At 31.4% G+C, this 18,567-nt stretch overlaps 1 protein-coding gene across 1 annotated transcript; it reads right to left on the bottom strand.

Annotated features, from left to right (window-relative positions):
* Positions 1–1,505: 1,505 nt before the first annotated feature.
* On the bottom strand, positions 1,506–4,799 carry LOC127118481 (laccase-3). The gene is made up of 6 exons (XM_051048694.1): positions 4,677–4,799; positions 4,431–4,582; positions 3,308–3,552; positions 3,039–3,167; positions 1,988–2,923; positions 1,506–1,843 (listed from the first exon to the last, which is right to left on the bottom strand). The coding sequence occupies exons 1-6, from the start codon at positions 4,767–4,769 to the stop codon at positions 1,713–1,715; spliced, it is 1,686 nt and encodes a 561-aa protein (XP_050904651.1). The 5' UTR covers positions 4,770–4,799; the 3' UTR covers positions 1,506–1,712.
* Positions 4,800–18,567: the final 13,768 nt, after the last annotated feature.

Below are 18,567 nucleotides of genomic sequence, written 5' to 3'. Positions count from 1 at the left end.
ATCTCTGGCATTTTATTAGTTTTGATTTGAAAACTTCTTATTCTTGGGTTTTGTTCGTATTTTTTCCTTTTCCCTTAGAAACAATAAAAGTGCGGTGGCGACTCTTGTTTAATTGATGTCTAGCTTATCCAAAACTTGATGATCATGAATTTACCGCTACAGGTTGGTTGGTTCATTGAGATATCTCTGTAAAACCAGACCTGACATTTGTTATGTACTTGGAATGGTGGGTATGTTTATGAACAAACCAAAGTGGTCACATTGCCAAGCTTCTGCCAGGATACTAAGGTATATTAAGAGGACTCTAAGGTATGGAGTTTTGTTCCCTTATGATGTTAAATCTGACTCAAAGTTGATATGTTATTCAGACTCTGATTAGTGTGGAGACAGAGTTGATAAAAGAAATACTTTTAGATATTTCTTTAAATATCTGGGAGGTCATATCTCTTGGTGCCCCAAGAAGCAACGAATGGTTGCATTGCCCTAAGCTATTTGGCTTATGAATTTGTTGCATGATCTAAAGATCAAAGTGAACGAGCCTGTGAAGTTGATGGTTGACAACAAATCTACCATAAGTCTTTCCAAAAATCGAATGTTGCATGGAAGAAGCAAGCATATTGACACAAAGTTCCATTTTCTGAGGAATCAGGTTTAGAATGGAGTGCTAGAAGTTGTGCACTGTAGTACTTAAAGGCAACTTGCAGATGTGCTGACTAAAGCTGTGAAGGCTGAAAACTTTATCCACCTGAGGGATGTAATTGGTATTGTAGAGTTTAGTTAGCTGAATATAAATTAAATGATGATGTTAGAAGTAATCCATATTCAGTAGTAGTATTACTTTGTTAAGCTTAACCTAGCTAGTGTAGGTTAACATTTTCGCCTACGTGACATTATTGTTTGTGTATATAACCAAACATGTAACATAATTTCATAACACAATGTGAATAGAGTTTCTCTAAAAGTTAGTTAGATCTTTTTCTCTCTCTTCTCTCTCCATATTCATCATCTTCATCTTCAACCTATGCACCAACATTTTCTTCTACTTATGGTGGGTTATCAACTACCATACTAGTTATCGAGATCTTTCACAAAAAAATGTTGAAAAAAAGCTTTAATTGGAGTTTGACTCCGAAGTTGTGGTTAATATCTTTTGCAATTTAATCTTGTTCCTTTATGTCAAGATGGAAAAATTGTTTTCGGGTGATTCAATATATGAGTTTTTTTCTTCAATATTTACTGAGAAGATAAATGTCGTGTTAATAATATTGTCTTTTATGGTATTGGACTTCTCGTTGATACATTTACATATTTAGTTTCTATATAGTCATTGATTATTTAATATATCTTAAAAAAAATAAGTTGTCACCTTGAAGTAGTAATGTTTCCACGGATTTTAATTCTTGTCTTCTAATATTTCGTTTTTTTTATATAATTTGTTTAGGTTGTCATCATGTCTTTTAGGTAGTTACTGTCAACCTAATTAAAAATACGGAAGAGGTATGAACTTGTAGTATAAAATGAGAAACTTTTCCCCTTAAACTTAAAATCTTACAACCCAATCAAGAAAGAATCTAACAACTAGTAACTACTCAATTAACCTTGGAATAATTAAAATTTGAAAAGAAACCGAACAAAAACAAATACAGACACTGTGCGACAAGCCAATAATTGAGTAAAACATAAAATTTAGTAATAACAATGCTTTCTTGATCTCAACATTGGGGTAGATCAGGTGGTGGAGGTATCACTGATTGTAGTGGTCCAACTCCATTTTCTACCAAAAGTGCTGTTGCCAAACCCCAACTCAGATGCGAATCTATGTGACAATGCAAGAACCAAATTCCTAATTCGCAACAACAAATAAAAAATCACAAAATTGGTCAATATAATACTCCTTCTCGGATTTGTTATAAGAAAAAATTCACTTTTTTTTAGATATATTGAATAACCAGTATATATGTAATAAGGATCGGAGAGAGTATAATACCTGGATTATCAGCCTTGAAACGAATGGCGACCCATCCACCCGGAGGCGTGCCAATAGTGTTTCTCACGGGTGGATCCACAAGGTTGAACCTAGCAGGATCTGTTCTTGGATTAAAATTTCCGAAACCCGAACCAACTACAAAGAAATGGTGCCCATGAACATGCATAGGATGATCCTCAATTGTGACTATACTAGTATCCTGAAAAACAATTTGAATATTTGAACCAAATTTCACTTTAAACAACTTGGTTCCTTTTATAGGTGCCCACAAACCCCTAGGAACATTTCCGGTATAATCGAACTGTATAGGAGGAACCGGAGGTAAATCCGTGGTAAAGACACCAGGAACACCTTGATAATAAGCTTGCATTAATGAAATTGTTGTAGGAAGAACAAAAGAGTTGTTGTTTATGCTAGAAGCAAATCTTGTTCCGTTTGGTCCTTGACACCTTGGACTATTCGGGTTTGTGCAGTTTATTAACCCTAACCCTACCACGAAATTTAAGCTCACATCGATGTTTTGAAACACTTGAATTTTGGAAAGTCCTCGAATCCTTGATGTGAATGCAGTTGAAGTCGGCGTGTCGTTATAAACGGGTAAAACAGGTAAAATAGGTGTTGAGGATGGTGCATTGTTGTATTGAAGAATTGCAGTTGTTGTTGTGTTGTCAAATGAAGCATTCATGGCTGTTTGGTAAGCGCTTGCTGCCATGTAGTAGCGGCCGGGCGGTTGATCGGCTGTGACGAGGACGTTGATTGTTTGGCCCGGTCCTATCATGAGGACTCTGGTTGTGAAAGGTTTTGTGTAAGCAGCATCCATTGCAACAACTGTCATTCTGTGGTTTGCAATTGAAAAGAAGAGTTCTTGATTGAGTCCACTGTTGACGATTCTTAAGAGAATTGTTTCTCCTGCATTTACTTGAAAACGTACCGTTCCTGCATTGTAATTTTTTTTTACCATTTGCATTATTCCGAAAGTGTATACGAAATCATGATTTTAAATTACAGTCTGCAACTGCAATATAAAGGCTAGTTAGAGTGATTTTCGAACCTCGATTGGAACACGGGTAGAGATCTCCGGGTTGACCATTAATGGTGAATGCAACAGATGTATTTGGAGCTCCTCCGGTGAACTGTGTTTGTCTGAAGAGAGTTACAGGATCTCTATCAAACCATTCCCCTATGAACCATCAACAATAGAATTTGTTATGGCTCTGTTTTGTTGCATAAAAATTGAAGAGAAAGGAAAATTTTGAAGTGTTTATTGGTGAGGAAATGTTTGATTATAAGTACAAAGTAAGTGATGGTTTTGAAGATTACCAAGAAGGATGGGAAATTCTCTATTTGGCCTATTGAAAGGAAAATAAGAACCCAATTTTGGATAAACAATGAAAGCTCCATAGACAGTTGCTCTTAAAAAACTAGTGTGACCATGCCACCATAGTGTGCCTTCTTGATTTTGGATTGTAAAACGGTACGTGTAACTTCCTCCTGGTTGGATTGGACATTGAGTCACATAGGTTGGCCCATCTGCCCATGGATTTCTCAGCATCCTAAATCCATGCCTAATGCACAAGACATAAGAAGATTGTCAGCAACATGGCAATAATTTCAAGTATATAACAATAACATTAAGATTGTAAATGTTTGTATAAGGTGCTTAATTAAGGGGTTATTATATAAGTGTTTAAGTATAACTTATTTTTATAAGAAGACTAAATAAAGTTAAATCATTTTTGTTATGGGTTTGAAAACAAATCGATCGACTAGAAATATCCGTTTTACCTGATTTTTTTAGGACGGATCAAAGTTATAGGCTTCGCACCTAGGACTAAAATAAGTCGAGTCGAGCTGAACTTGCTTCAGTTCGGCTCAATTCGATAAGAATTGATTCAATTTAACACTCGATTTGAGTTTGATACGAACTTTTTTTAAACTCAAACTCAATTCATTTTAAATTTACAAACAATTTGATTCAATTCGTTATATTCATTTTGTTAGATTGAGTTCGTTTGCTTCACATAATTATTAGACTTATTTTATTTTATTTTTTAGATATTTGATATTTTAAATTAATATTTTTAAAAAAATATATTAAAATAAATAAAAATTATAAGATTGGAAGAAAATAGATGATTAAGTGATTAAAACCTACTCTTGAATTAATATATATAATTTTTTATAATTTATTAGTTTTAGAGGTGCAATAACTGCATATGCATCCGTCTCCATTTTACGTCACATATTCAACTACATTTATTCCGTTTTTTAATGGATTTTTGCAAGATGAACATACTTACCACCCCTAATTTAAAGTTGTTTATATAAATTAGCAAGTTTATGAAACTTCAACACGACGACCAAACTTACGATTAAAGTTAAAGACCGTAATTTAAAACCATGATGATTATTAAGAATTAGTGATGATGATGATGATAGTTACCAGTGTAGGGAGATATTGTAAGGTCCAGCATTTGTTACTTTGATCTCCATGTAATCTCCATCTCTAGCAACAATTGTTGGACCAGGAAACTCTCCATTTACTGTCAGTATGTTTCGTGTTTTGCACAGCCTATTCACAGTTGCAGTTTGAATCTGTTTAAATCAATCAATAAAGTTAGTTAACAAAATTTCAAAATTGTTACAAACATATTTGTGATTAATGATAATCAAACAAACAAACACTTACAACAAATTGATGGTAATGATTCTCTGCAGCAGCAGAAACAATGGAAAGAATGATAGTCAGTAAGCCAAGTAAGCAGCACAAGATAATCTTCATTGTTGAATTAGTGAGTTATTGAGTTATGTTACATTTGGTCTAAAGTGGAACTATTTATAGTGCTATAAAGTTGAAATTGAAATCCTAAACATTATTCAATGCCTGAAATAAACAAGGCACATTGACATTTTAGGATAGTTAGTTAAACCATTCAAAGGATTTGGTGCAACCACTAGAGGATTTAATCAATTATGTAACAAATGTTAGATTCTTTGAATATTTTTATTTTCCTAATAAGTGTTTTAGTCGAAAAGAAAAGAAAAATAAGGGGAAAGTGGACTTAACACATTCACTAACTATCAATTTCATTGGGTTTCCAGCTCCTTTTCTAAGTAAAAAAATGTTCAAATGTTTATGTATTCTGTAAAGTTAGATTAAAATTTTTAAATTATTTATTGTATATAATTTGAGAAAGTTCAATTTTTTATTTATTAATATCAATAAACATAAAAGAAATATTATAATAAAAACTAAATAAATTCTAAAAATTCTATGATAAAATTCTATAATTGAAAAAAAGATATGATAGATCAAAAGTCAAAAAATATAATAGAATTTAATTTTTATTAATATATAATTATATTTTTTATGTGTAGTTTTACAATAAAAATATGGATTTAATTGAAATACACTGAGAGTGTAAAGAGGTTTTACACCGTCAGTTAATTCTAGATATTGGATATTGAAATAAATTTGACTTTTATTGTAAATATATATATATATATATATATATATATATATATATATATATATATATATATATATATATATATATATATTGTTATATACTATCAGTGTATAAAGTTTTATACTGTCAATATATCACAATCATCCATTTGTATTACTTTTTAAATGGTTAAAATAAAAATAAATAAATCAATGATTGTGATTAACTGACCGTGTAAAAAATCTTTACACTGTTAATGAATATCAATAAAATTCATATATTAATTCGAACGAAAATTCAAGAATATTAAACGGGTTCTTGAGGGAGATGATTGTATAAACTTTTTTATACCTATATCTCTGTTAAACTCAAATAAAATAGTTATAGCAAATAATGGGGTTGTTAATTTCATCTTTATTGGCTTTGATACTTTTTGTATTTCCCTCTACACTTTTTCTTTGGGTAAGTAGATTTGTTAATAAATATATTCATTTTGTCTTGATAAAGAAATATTTATCTTTTTTTTCTAATAAATTTTTTTAGTGCAATTTAATCCGTTACAAAGGCTGGGTACATTGCTTGTGTTGCCAAGGTTGATCTTTGCTGGCACATTTATAAATTTGATTTTTTATTTCACAAAAACTAAATGCATTAATTTCACATTTTCATGATATTTTTTGTAAATTTTACAAAAGCTAGATACATTAATTTTATTTTATTATTTTATAAAAACTACTTATAAATTTTGAATTGAGGCACTAAAAGGAGATATGTACCATCACCCCAACTAAAATTTTAATAACAAAATAACATTTTTTATTTAATTCATTAAAATTTATAATGAATCTTGAAGTTAAATTTTACTTTTAGGTTCTCTTTGATAAAAATAGTGGTTGACTGATAAATTAATTGATAGTTGATAATTGATGATTGATGATTTATAATTTATAGTTGATGGTTGATGACTAATAGTTGATAAGTCAATTGAAGTGTTTGATAAAACTAAATTAAATTATAAAAAATAAAAATTAATTTTTGTTAAAATAATAAAGATAAAAGTGAAAGAAAAAATAGAAATTGTAAGTTAAAATACTATTTAAAATAACTTCTAAAAATTAAACTATAAATTAATAAAATAAGCTATAAACTTGTAATAAAAAATATGTTACCAAATGTCATATGAATTTATAAATTATTGTCTTGGCAAATGGTTATTCTGTAAATTTTAACTTCACATACACATTTTAATAAATTTTAATTTTTTACTTTTTTTTACAAAAGCTTGACCCTTACTGACACATCGTGATAGATTTGGATATTTTATTTATTTTATAATTTTTTGATAAAAGCTAAATGCATTTACTTCACATTTTGATAATTTTTTTTAAAATTACAAAATCTAAATGCATTAACTTCACATATTAATAAATTTTTTTATTTAATTTTACAAAAGTTTGATCCTTGTTGGCAGATTTTGATAATTTTATTTTTTAATTTTACAAATGTTAAATGAATTAATTTCATATTTTTATAAACTTTGATTTATTTATTTTACAAAAGCTAGATGCATTATTTTTATTTTATTATTTTTACAAAAATTACAAATTTTGAATGAGCATCTATTCCTACGTCAAAAATTTACACAAAAACTTACACCAAACATTGTTCACCGTTTTTATACGGTGAACGGTGTTTTTATTTTTTTAATAAATAAAAATATAATATTCATAAAAAAATATTTTTATTTTTAAAATTATTTTTATAACAGAAATATAAAATTTGTCATTAATCAATTTTATTATTATATTAACAAAAAAGGTTATTAATATATATTTTACTTATAATTTATTAATTAAATTTATTATTTTATTAACCAATAAAATATATAGTATTAATCAAATTCTGACAATAAAATAGAAAATATAATATAGTTTTTAATCAAATTATATATTTTATATTTTAATGTCAGAATTTGGTTAATACTTTGTATTGATTAATAAAATAGTAAATTTGGTTAGTAAATTATAAATAAAATATGTGGTTAATAACTTATATTTTCTGTGGTTAATACAATAATAAAATTGGTTAATGACAAACTTTATATTTATGTTATAAAAATAATTTTAAAAATAAAAAAATATTTTTTTAATTTATTAAAAAAATAAAAATACTGTTCATCATATAAATATGGTAAAAAGTATTTGATGTAAATATTTGGTGTAGGATTTGGCGTAAAAATAGCATTATTCATTTTGAATTGATGCACCAAGAGGATATATGTACAATTACCCCAACCAAAATTTTAATAACAAAATAATTTTTTATATGATCAATTGAAATTTCTAATGAGCCATCAAGTCAAATATTATTTTTAATGATTATTTGTTGTAACCCCTTAAATTTTAATTTCACATTCACATTTTAATATATTTTTTTTAATTTTACAAAAGCTTGACCTTTGCTGGAGCACTTTGATAAATTTTGATTTTTGATTTTATTTTATAAAAGTTAAATGCATTAACTTGATTTTTTTACAAAAATAACTCACTTTTTAAAGAAAATTTCCAAAATATCTCACTTTTAGAAGGAGTCGTCAATTGAATTGGAGACTCCTCTTAAAACTTGAATGGAGGCGCCAATTGGATTGGATAGGGCAGATGCCCTAGCCAATCCAATTGACGCCCCTGTGTAGGTTTTAAGAGGAGTCGTCAATTCAATTGGAGACTCCTCCTAAAATGCATTTTAGGAGGAGTCTCCAATTGAATTAGCGACTTCTCTTAAAACCTACAAAGGGGCGCCAATTGGATTGGCGCCTCGATTCAAGTTTTAAGAGGAGTCTCCAATTCAATTGGCGATTCCTTCTAAAAATGGGATATTTTGAGATTTTTTTTGAAACTAGGTGTATTTTGGGAATTTCCTTAAAAAGTGGATTATTTTGGTAAAAAAAAACCATTAACTTCACATTTTGACCAATTTTGACTTTTTATTTTACAAAAGCTAAATGCATTAACTTCACATTTTAATAAATTTTGATTTTTTTTTAATTTTACAAAGTTTGACCCTTGGTGGTACATTTTTGATAAAAAAAAATTTACAAAAGGTAAATGCATTAGTTTCACATTTTAATAATTTGTTTTTTACAAAAGCTCGATGCATTAGTTTTATTTTATTGTTTTATAAGCTTACAAATTTGAATTGATGCATCAAAAGGAGATCTGTATTACTACTCAAACTAAATGAATTTTTTTATATAATAATTGAAATTTATAATGGACCTTCAAGTCAAACTTTGTTCTTAATCGTTATTTGTTTTAATCCCTAAATTATATTTCAATTTTTTAAATAAATTTTATATACCATATATATGTCATAATTAAATATTAAAAAGTTTATCTTATTATCAACTCATCATCATTTGCGAAAGCAAATCCTTGACACTTGTTTTCAGTGCAACACTCTCTAATTCAATTCATTAAGTATTTGATTTTATTTGGTTTTTCATTTTTTTTAAATTCTACTTAAATTATTTTGTTCCATGCATCATTTATAGATTGATCTATTATTTTTATTTTTTATTATAGACATATATATTGTGATTCATCAAGATTCATTCATGGTGAAATACAACCATGCCATTATCAAGGATCTTGCAAGAAGATAACAGAAAACAGAATGATAACATAACAGAAACAGTAGAAGAGAAAGGAGAATAAAGAGGAAGGAAGAAGATGAAATGAAATACTGTTATGCTCATTGATTATTACATGTGGCAATATATCCTTTATATACAACAACCTTATCTCCTATCTACCAATCATGATGGAGTAAACTAAACAAACTAATTAGCCTAAACCATAATGATTAGCATGATTAATCTCAACAGCCCCTCTCAAGCTAAGCATGGTGAATATTGATCATGCCAAGCTTGGAAATGAATTTGTTGAATGTTGAAGTTGGTAATGCCTTGGTTAAGAAATCAGTCAGCTGCTCATGTGTAGAGATAGGTAGAAGTCGAAGTAATCCTTGTTGAAGTTTCTCACGAACCAAATGACAATCAATTTCTAGATGCTTAGTTCGTTCATGGAAGACCGGATTGGACGCAATATGCATTGCGCTTTGACTGTCACAATAAAGAACAGGAAGTTTGGTACACTTGATGTGCAGTTCCTTCATGAGAACAATCAACCAAAGCAGTTCACATGTGGTGAATGACAATGCTCTGTACTCTGCCTCTAATGATGATCTGGAAATGGTGTCCTGTTTCTTTGTACGTCACGATATAAGAGAGGTTCCAAGAAAAAAATAGTATCCTGAAATGGATCTTCTTGAGTCAATACAGCCTGCCCAGTCAGAATCTGAGAAACCAAGTAATTGCAGCTCAGCATTTCTTCGAAATATTATTCCTCTGCCAGGACTATTTTTCAAGTATCTAATGACTCTGCAGGCAGCATGATAGTGAGCCATTGTTGGGTTGTGCAAAAACTGGCTAAGTTGTTGTGTGGCATAAGTAATATCTGGGCGTGTGGTATTAAGATATAACAGTCGTCCTATCAGTCGTCTATATGATCCAACTTCCTCAAAGGCCTTGCCATTGTCAGCATGTAACTTGACAGATGGATCTGTAGGTGTGGGAGCTGGTTTGGATCCAAGCATGCCTGATTCCTGCAGAAGATCAAGACAGTATTTTCTTTGGGACAATGAAATTCCTGTCTGTGAATGAGCAACTTCAAGGCCAAGGAAATACTTAAGTAAGCCCAGATTTTTTATGCTGAAATTTTCATCCAGGATAAGCTTAATGCGATCAAACTCAGACATGGATGTTCCAGCTAGGATTATGTCATCAACATATACTAGAATGGCTGTGAAATGATCATTGGTTTTCAAAGTGAAGAGTGGGTAATCAGAAGCAGACTGAGTGTAACCTTGCTGCAGGAGTAAAGTTGTCAATTTTTCATACCATTTTCGATTGGCTTGCTTCAGACCATATAAACTCTTTTGGAGTTTGCACACTTGGTTAGGTCTGTGACATGTCACACCTTCAGGTATGGTCATGTATACATCTTCCTGCAATTCCCCATGTAGAAAAGCATTGTTAACATCCAATTGATGCAAAAACCAGTTGTTGATGGCAGCAGTTGCAAGAAGAGTTCTGACAGTGGTAAGCTTTGCTACAGGTGAAAATGTGTCAAAAAAATCAAGCCCTTCAATTTGATTGTATCCCTTTGCAACCAGTCTGGCTTTATACCTTTCTATTGTGCCATCTGCTCTATGTTTCACTTTGAAAACCCATCTGTTACCAATAGATTTGACATGTAGTGGCAGATCAACTATGTTCCAAGTCCTATTCTTGTCTAGTGCATCTAATTCAGACTTCATAGCCTTGATCCAATGTTCAGACAAACATGCTTCTTTGTAGTTCTTTGGTTCATGTGTAGAAGTGATATTGGATGCAAAGACACGATGAGATGCAGATAGAAAATGCAGGGAATCATAATTTGAGATAGGGTAGTTAGTTGTACCTGATGGTGACTTGACTGCTGATACATCAGATGTATTGCACACATAATCTGAGAGATAATGGGGTGTATGCTTAGCTCTAACAGGCCTGTTGTCAATAACTGGTGCATCAGTAATAGGTTGAGTGTCATGGTTTTCATCAGTATTATCCAGAGGTTCATGGTGTAGTGTGTCAGGGGTTGTGTTAGAATAAGGCTCATGTTCCTCAGTTGTGGGTTCAATGTTTTGTGTTGGAACATGTGTGGCTGGTTTATTGTGTGATGAGTCATTAGAATCTTTGTATGGGTGATAAGTCCAGTTAGTGGAATTCACATTTGAGTAAGGGAAAATATGTTCATGGTGTATAACATTTCTAGAAATCAGAACTGTATGACTGTTAATGTCATAGAGTATCACACCTTTCATACCATTTTTGTATCCTAAGAAAACACATTTTTGACCTCTTGGCTCTAATTTGGTTATGTGCATATGCAGTGTGGATGCAAAAGCAAGGGATCCAAAAACTTTAAGGCTGTGCATATCAGGATGAGTGTTGTGCAGTATGAAGTGAGGAGACATATTGTTTAAGACTTGTGTAGGAAGTTTGTTTATAATGAATGTGGCATGCAGAATAGCATATGACCAGAATTCTTTTGGAAGTTTGGATTGAAAAAGTAGGGCTCTCCCAACATTTAGTAAATGTTGGTGTTTCCTCTCCACACGACCATTTTGTTGTGGAGATTCAACACAACTGGTTTGGTGGATTATTCCTTTAGATGAAAAAAATTCAGGGATATTAAACTCAGGGCCATTATCTGTTCTAATGATTTTGACATGGAGATTATGTTGGTTTTCTATGAGATTGACAAAATCAATAACATGTTGTCTAGCTTCAGATTTGGTTTTCATTAGTGTTATCCATGTATATCTGCTACAATCATCAACAACAGTTAAAAAATAGGAATGGCCATGTAAAGATTGGACTACAAGAGGTCCCCAAATATCAAAATGGACCAAATCATAAGGATGAGCAGCTCTATTATTACTAACAGTATAAGGGAGTTTTCTTTGTCTAGCATAGCTACAAACATCACAAACATCCTTGTGATTAACTTTGATAAAAGGAAATTGAGTGTGTAGGTACAATAATCTGTTTTGAGATAAGTGTCCTAATCTAAAATGCCATAAGGCTTTGTCAGGTAAGATGACACTGGCTGCTAAAGCAGATGTTAAAACAGGTGTGTGTGTGGCAGGTGAATCATTATCTCTCAGTGTTAGGTAATACAATCCATCTTTCTGCTCAGCAAAACCAGTCATCTTCAGGGTGAGTTTGTCCTGTATGACACATTGTGATTTAAGGAAATTGACAATGTAATTAGAAGATTCACACAACTTTGAAACAGATAATAAATTTAAAGAAAATTCAGGAAGTAAAAGCACATTATGCACAATGAAATCAGGTGAGAAATGAATTGTTCCAGAGTGATCAGCAACAAGACATTGTCCATTTGGTAATCTAACATTGATAGGGATAATTTTCTTATATGTGTGAAACCATTTAACAGAGCTACAAATGTGATCAGTAGCTCCTGAATCAATGATCCAAGAGCCATTATTATTACTATGCATGCAATGATATGTGTTACCTGTTGATGGATGACCAACAACAACTTGGTTGGAAGAAGCATGTGCTGAAGATTGTCCAAGATTAGATTTCTGAAGTAGATCCATTAGAGCATTGAATTGGCCTTGAGTCATAGGTGAATTGTCACTCTGAATATCAACATTATGAGATGAAGATCCATCATTATTTCCATCTGTTGCCACATTGCTAGCTAAAGTTTAAAATTGTTTCTGCATATGAGGTGGAACACCATGTTTCTTGAAGCAATTTTCGACAGTATGGTTAGTCTTGCCACAGAATGTGCAAATGCGAACACCATGTTTGAAGGCATTGTTTCTTGTTCCAAACCTCTTGGAATCAGCAGCATTAATCAGTGTTTGGGCTTCATCATGTGGAATGGGGAGCTGGAGTTGGCGTTCATGTTGAATCACCATGGAAAATATCTTGTTCATAGTTGGTAATGGATCCATCAACAAAATTTGGGACTTCACTACAGCAAACTGTTCGTTTAAACCAGTCAAAAATCTGATGATCTGCAATAGCTGGTGATGAGATCTTGCACTGCGCATAGCCTCACATGTACACTTTATGCGGCAGGTGCAGGTTGGTAAAGGTAGATACAGATCCAGCTCTTCCCAAAGGATTTTAAGATCAGAGAAAAAATCTGTAACTGATTTAGTTTCTTGTTTCAGGTTGTAAATTTCTTGTTGCAGCTCAGAGATTCATATTAAATCGCCCTGTGAAAACCTTTCTTTCAAGTCATTCCATACATCCAACGCATTTTCCATGAAGACAATGGACTGTGAGATTGAGCCTGAAACAGAATTCATGATCCAAGAATGAACAAGCATGTTGCAGCGGTTCCAAGCACGCAGGGATGGATCGAAAAAATCTGATGGAGTAGGGAGAGAGCCATCAATGAACTCAATCTTCATTTTTCCACCAAGAGCTCTCTTCATGCTTCGAGCCCATGAATGATAATTGGAACCGGTGAGTTTGGGAAGAACTGTTACAGAGCCAGGGCCATCACTGGGATGAACGAAATACGGTGAGGTTTGATCCAAAGCAGGATCAGTTGATGAGGATGAAGCTCGAGAGGGAGCCATGAGAATCGAAAGAATTGAATGAGAGAGATGAAATGAGGTGGAGGAAGGAATTCAGTGTGATAGTAGCGGAAAAAGGATCAGATTGGCGAATGATACCATATTGTGATTAATCAAGATTCATTCATGGTGAAATACAACCATGCCATTATCAAGGATCTTGCAAGAAGATAACAGAAAACAGAATGATAACATAACAGAAACAGTAGAAGAGAAAGGAGAATAAAGAGGAAGGAAGAAGATGAAATGAAATACTGTTATGCTCATTGATTATTACATGTGGCAATATATCCTTTATATACAACAACCTTATCTCCTATCTACCAATCATGATGGAGTAAACTAAACAAACTAATTAGCCTAAACCATAATGATTAGCATGATTAATCTCAACAATATATATTGTTAAATTTTAATTTATAACAATATATTAAAATGTCAGCAAAATTAGGATTTATTTTTAATTAAGTTATCATGATTCAATAGATAATAAAAAAATGATGCATATGAATTTTTTGGACGATAAATGTTTTAGTGTGCGAGTGAGTAGGAGAGAAACAAAAGTCTGGATTTGATTAGATTCCCATCTGTGAGAGTGAAAATTTGAGGTTTCAGTCTAGTAGAGACAATACTTAAAGTCACTACAAGTTAAATGGTTAGACATGAGAAATTTTGTTTACACAATCAACCTATCTTTATATCATTTATAATTGACATTTTTAGCTTCTTAGTGTTAATGATTGTAGATCTTTTACAAAAACACCAGAGGCTCATGGGTAAAAATGGTGTGTCCCCCTATGACTATGAATGTTGTTTTTAATAAGATTGATTTTGCAATGGAAAAAAGTAGTGACACATATTGTTGCATTCTCTCATTCCATTTATGTATAATCTTTGTTTATAAATATTTATATAACTTAATAAAAGATACTATGTGTTCTTCTTTATTATGGGACAATTTTTAAAAAAAAGAACAAAGTCTCCAAATTGTTTGAAACGATCCTGGTTATTTTATATTTTGCACATATATTAACACAATTAATAAATTTTATTATTAAGTTTATTTTTTATTTTTTATATTATTTATTTATGTATGTATTTTTACTATAATATTTTTAATTATTTATCATCTCATTTTCTATATTTTTCTCTTTATAAACAATAATTAAAAATATTATTGACAAATTAATAATTAATTTTACATTAATATGACAACTAAACAGAAACAAATTTTCCTCGTTCAACCATTAAAAAGAAACAAAATAAATGATAGAGTAATATACTTCATTTTTCCAAATCTTTCCAAAATCTTAATTTACGGAAGTTAAAGGAGATTACATGAAAGTTAGTAGCAATTAATCTAAGCTTATGAACCTAGTTAATCTCATAATGACATGGTTAGTAAATTTAACTTAGAGTGCAAGGGCAATGAAACTTAACAAGTATTTAACCTTATTTTGTGAAAACATATCACATTTTCATTTGTTCCACTCCTTACCAAAAATCGAAAAAAGAGAGAGCTTGAGAGTGAGAGAAGAGAAAACGAGCAAGAGAGAGGAGAGAGATAGAGAGAAGAATAAGACATAGTTCTTTCATCCTTGAAGAATTTAGCTTTGCATGTAAAATATCTTAGTTCTTGAAGAAGAGGAAGAATAAAAGTGTTTGGATCATCAAGAACCATCAACTTCATCTACTCCATCTCATATTTTCTTCTCTAAGAGGTAGGGTTTCATCTAGGTTTAAATTGAGTCAGATCAAACCAAGTTCATTGCATGAGGGGTTAGGGTTTTAATTCGTGTTTTGGTGCATGCTTTACTTGTTTATATGTTATGATTGTATGATTGAATATGTTTGCATGTGAAATACTTACAGTATGTGTGTTACATTTAATTGTTATGATTTTTGACTGGGTATGATGAGTGTCAGGTTGGATTACAATGGTGGTTACAAGTGAAAAACGCAAGAACATACATACCTGGAGCCATTACGGCCAGTAATGCCCATTACGGGCGGGACGTATTGGTCTTGAAAATTTTGTATTGGGAGGATTCCTTGGGTGTGACTATGGATCGTAATGCCCATTTTATGATCTTTGGTTTTTTTATATCATTTTTTCATGTGTGTATGCTATATTTTACTATTAAAAGGTTTAAAATAACATGTAATTAACGTAGGACAAGTAATAATATCAATTCAATGAATAATCTTGTTGGTTATGTGGTTATTGATTAATGAACAAATAGAAATAGTCAAGTGATGTGAGTATCCCTATAATAGTCTAGGAACAAACTAGTAATGAATTCTCGGGTACGCAATCGTACTCTGAGTTAGTGAGTACATGAGAACTTTGGTTTAAAAAGGAATTAAGCACATATGTGTGATGGATATTAAGACTCCCTGGGCATACTAGGATTATGGCTTGTATTCATGAGGGTAATCGGGGCAAAGGTGGTAGGTGGCACCATAAAACCAGCCTTAGTGGAATGGATTAATAGGAAGTCTCCGATCCCATAAGTTAGGCTTGACATGAGAAACACTAGTTGGTGAAAGGAAGTTTCACGACTATCTGTCTTCTGATGTGGATATGGTATGTAAAGAGAGTGTATAAATATTCATGCATTGTATGAGACTAATTAAGTCTCGATCCCCTTTTTATTTGAATGTTTATACGCAAGTGTTAATCCTAATAGATCTAGAATAGTATTAGAAACCTTTTAACCGAGATGAGTTATGGTTTAGTATGGATCCACCGAGGTTGTAGTATCTCACCCCATATTGTTTAATACTTTCAAATGAGTAGGTTTTAGGCAAGAGAAAAAACAAGATGACTTGAGGAGCTTGAAGACTTTTCTTATGTATATTTTTTCTATTGTGTAGTGATCTTAGTATTTTATTTCAGACATGTTATATATGTACGCATTATGTTATATACTACATGTTATCCATGTACTTATGTCATCTATGCACTATTGTATATATTCAATACCATTATTAATAACCTGAATGTGATAATTCTAGACAATATCGAATTCGGGGAGTTACATATATTTTTAAAAAAAATACTAAATTTAAGTTAAAACTTTGATTTTAAAATGTTTTAAATGCAAAATCATTTACTAAAATAGTAAATTCAATTTTGTTTAATATTGATCTTTTAATGATAAACTTAATCAAATTAATTTATGTTGAAATAATATTAATTTTAAATATGGCTTTATCAATTTCAATTTTGAAAATCGTGGAAAATGATGTCTTATATATATATATATATATATATATATATATATATATATATATATATATATATATATATATATATATATATATATATATATATATATATATATATATATATTTGTAGACGAACTGGTAATAATCATTAGAAATTTACACACACAGTACTCAGGTTTAAAGTTTGAATCCTAGTGATAACATTTAACCTACCAATATTGACCGTTGTCAATTGAACTACGAAATTCTAAAAAAATAATATATTTTATTAAGTAAATTATTATAATTTGGAGGTTTAAGACATAATTTTCTTGATAAACTACTATTGTATTGGTATATTTATGAAGGTCCCACAAAGGGGCGACGCAGGGAGACCAATGAGGTAACATCTCGCCCACAACTCCTTACTAATAGATTGTTTTTTAGATTGATCACCCATTTACTAGATGTGACACTCCTTTCTCATATATGTCTTCCACTTCCTAGACAACTCGCCAGAAGCGTGAGAACATGGGGGTGACTTACCACTAGTCCACAATGGGGAAAAAGCAGTCACGAGGGAAATTAACCACATTCTCTTGAATAACATGAATTAACTACCTCACTTAGCCCACTCATAGAAGTGGTTATTACTCCCTGAGGGTCTGAAATTCAAGCATAGGAACTCCAATAAATACCTCAGTCCTAAGGGTGAAAGGGACCCAATCTCATTTCTACACAGATACCACATATACAGAGTTTCTCACTCCCTATGCGAGCTACCTCTAAATCCTATAACAAACCCTAAAAGTATATGACAACCTATAATCACCAGAGCTTGTCACGTATTGTAGTTTTAGAAAGCATAATTAACGCCCATCGTGGAGCCTCGGATAAAACTGCCTAGGCCACCATTACAACATTCATATAGATTGCTATCTTCATGTCCAACCCCTTTATTCGTCATGGTTAACAAGAAGACAATAACTCTGGACAATGAAGAATCTGAAGGTGAGGAGAGCGTACTGACAAAGATGTGTGTTGCCATGGATGACTTACGCCACTAAAACTAGACTTTGGAGGATAACATCCCACATATCCAACAATGCCAATAAGTGGTTGATCACAGAAAAGAAGTTGAAATACTGGACCCCCGACCTCTCTCAGGTGAAATATGGAAGGCTATAGTACCAAAGAATTTCAAGCCACCCTTGTTGGATAAGTTTGTTAGGCTCAACAACCATTATCATCACGTAATCTCCATTAACACATAGATGACAGTTATTGGAGATCCTAATTCCTTTAAGTGTGATTGCGACTTAGTGAGTCTATCGAAATATCTAACTGCAAGTGTGCAGTTATATCGTGTAGTTTTAAAAGATATTGAATCCACAGGGACCAATAATCAATCTTATTGTTATCTATTGATGCTATGTAAATCTAAGACTAATGAAAATTTGATTTAAGGGAAATTAATACTAAAGTTAAAATAAAGTTTGGATCATAAAGTAGAAAAGAGAGACCAGAACGTGGATCTTGGTGTACCTCTGGAACTCAATAATTTATTGGCGTGTGTTTATGTATTAAATCACATTTTAGTAGAGAAATATTAATTTAAAAACCTTTATCTCACACTCTTGTTTTATTGACTCTAGTTATACCTCCATACCAAATGCCTTCTCTCGTTAGGCCATTTGC

This window comes from Lathyrus oleraceus, chromosome 2 (assembly GCF_024323335.1).
Source record: "Lathyrus oleraceus cultivar Zhongwan6 chromosome 2, CAAS_Psat_ZW6_1.0, whole genome shotgun sequence".
In the NCBI taxonomy this organism is placed as follows: domain Eukaryota; kingdom Viridiplantae; phylum Streptophyta; class Magnoliopsida; order Fabales; family Fabaceae; genus Lathyrus; species Lathyrus oleraceus.
This window is presented reverse-complemented; position numbering and strand designations above follow the sequence as displayed.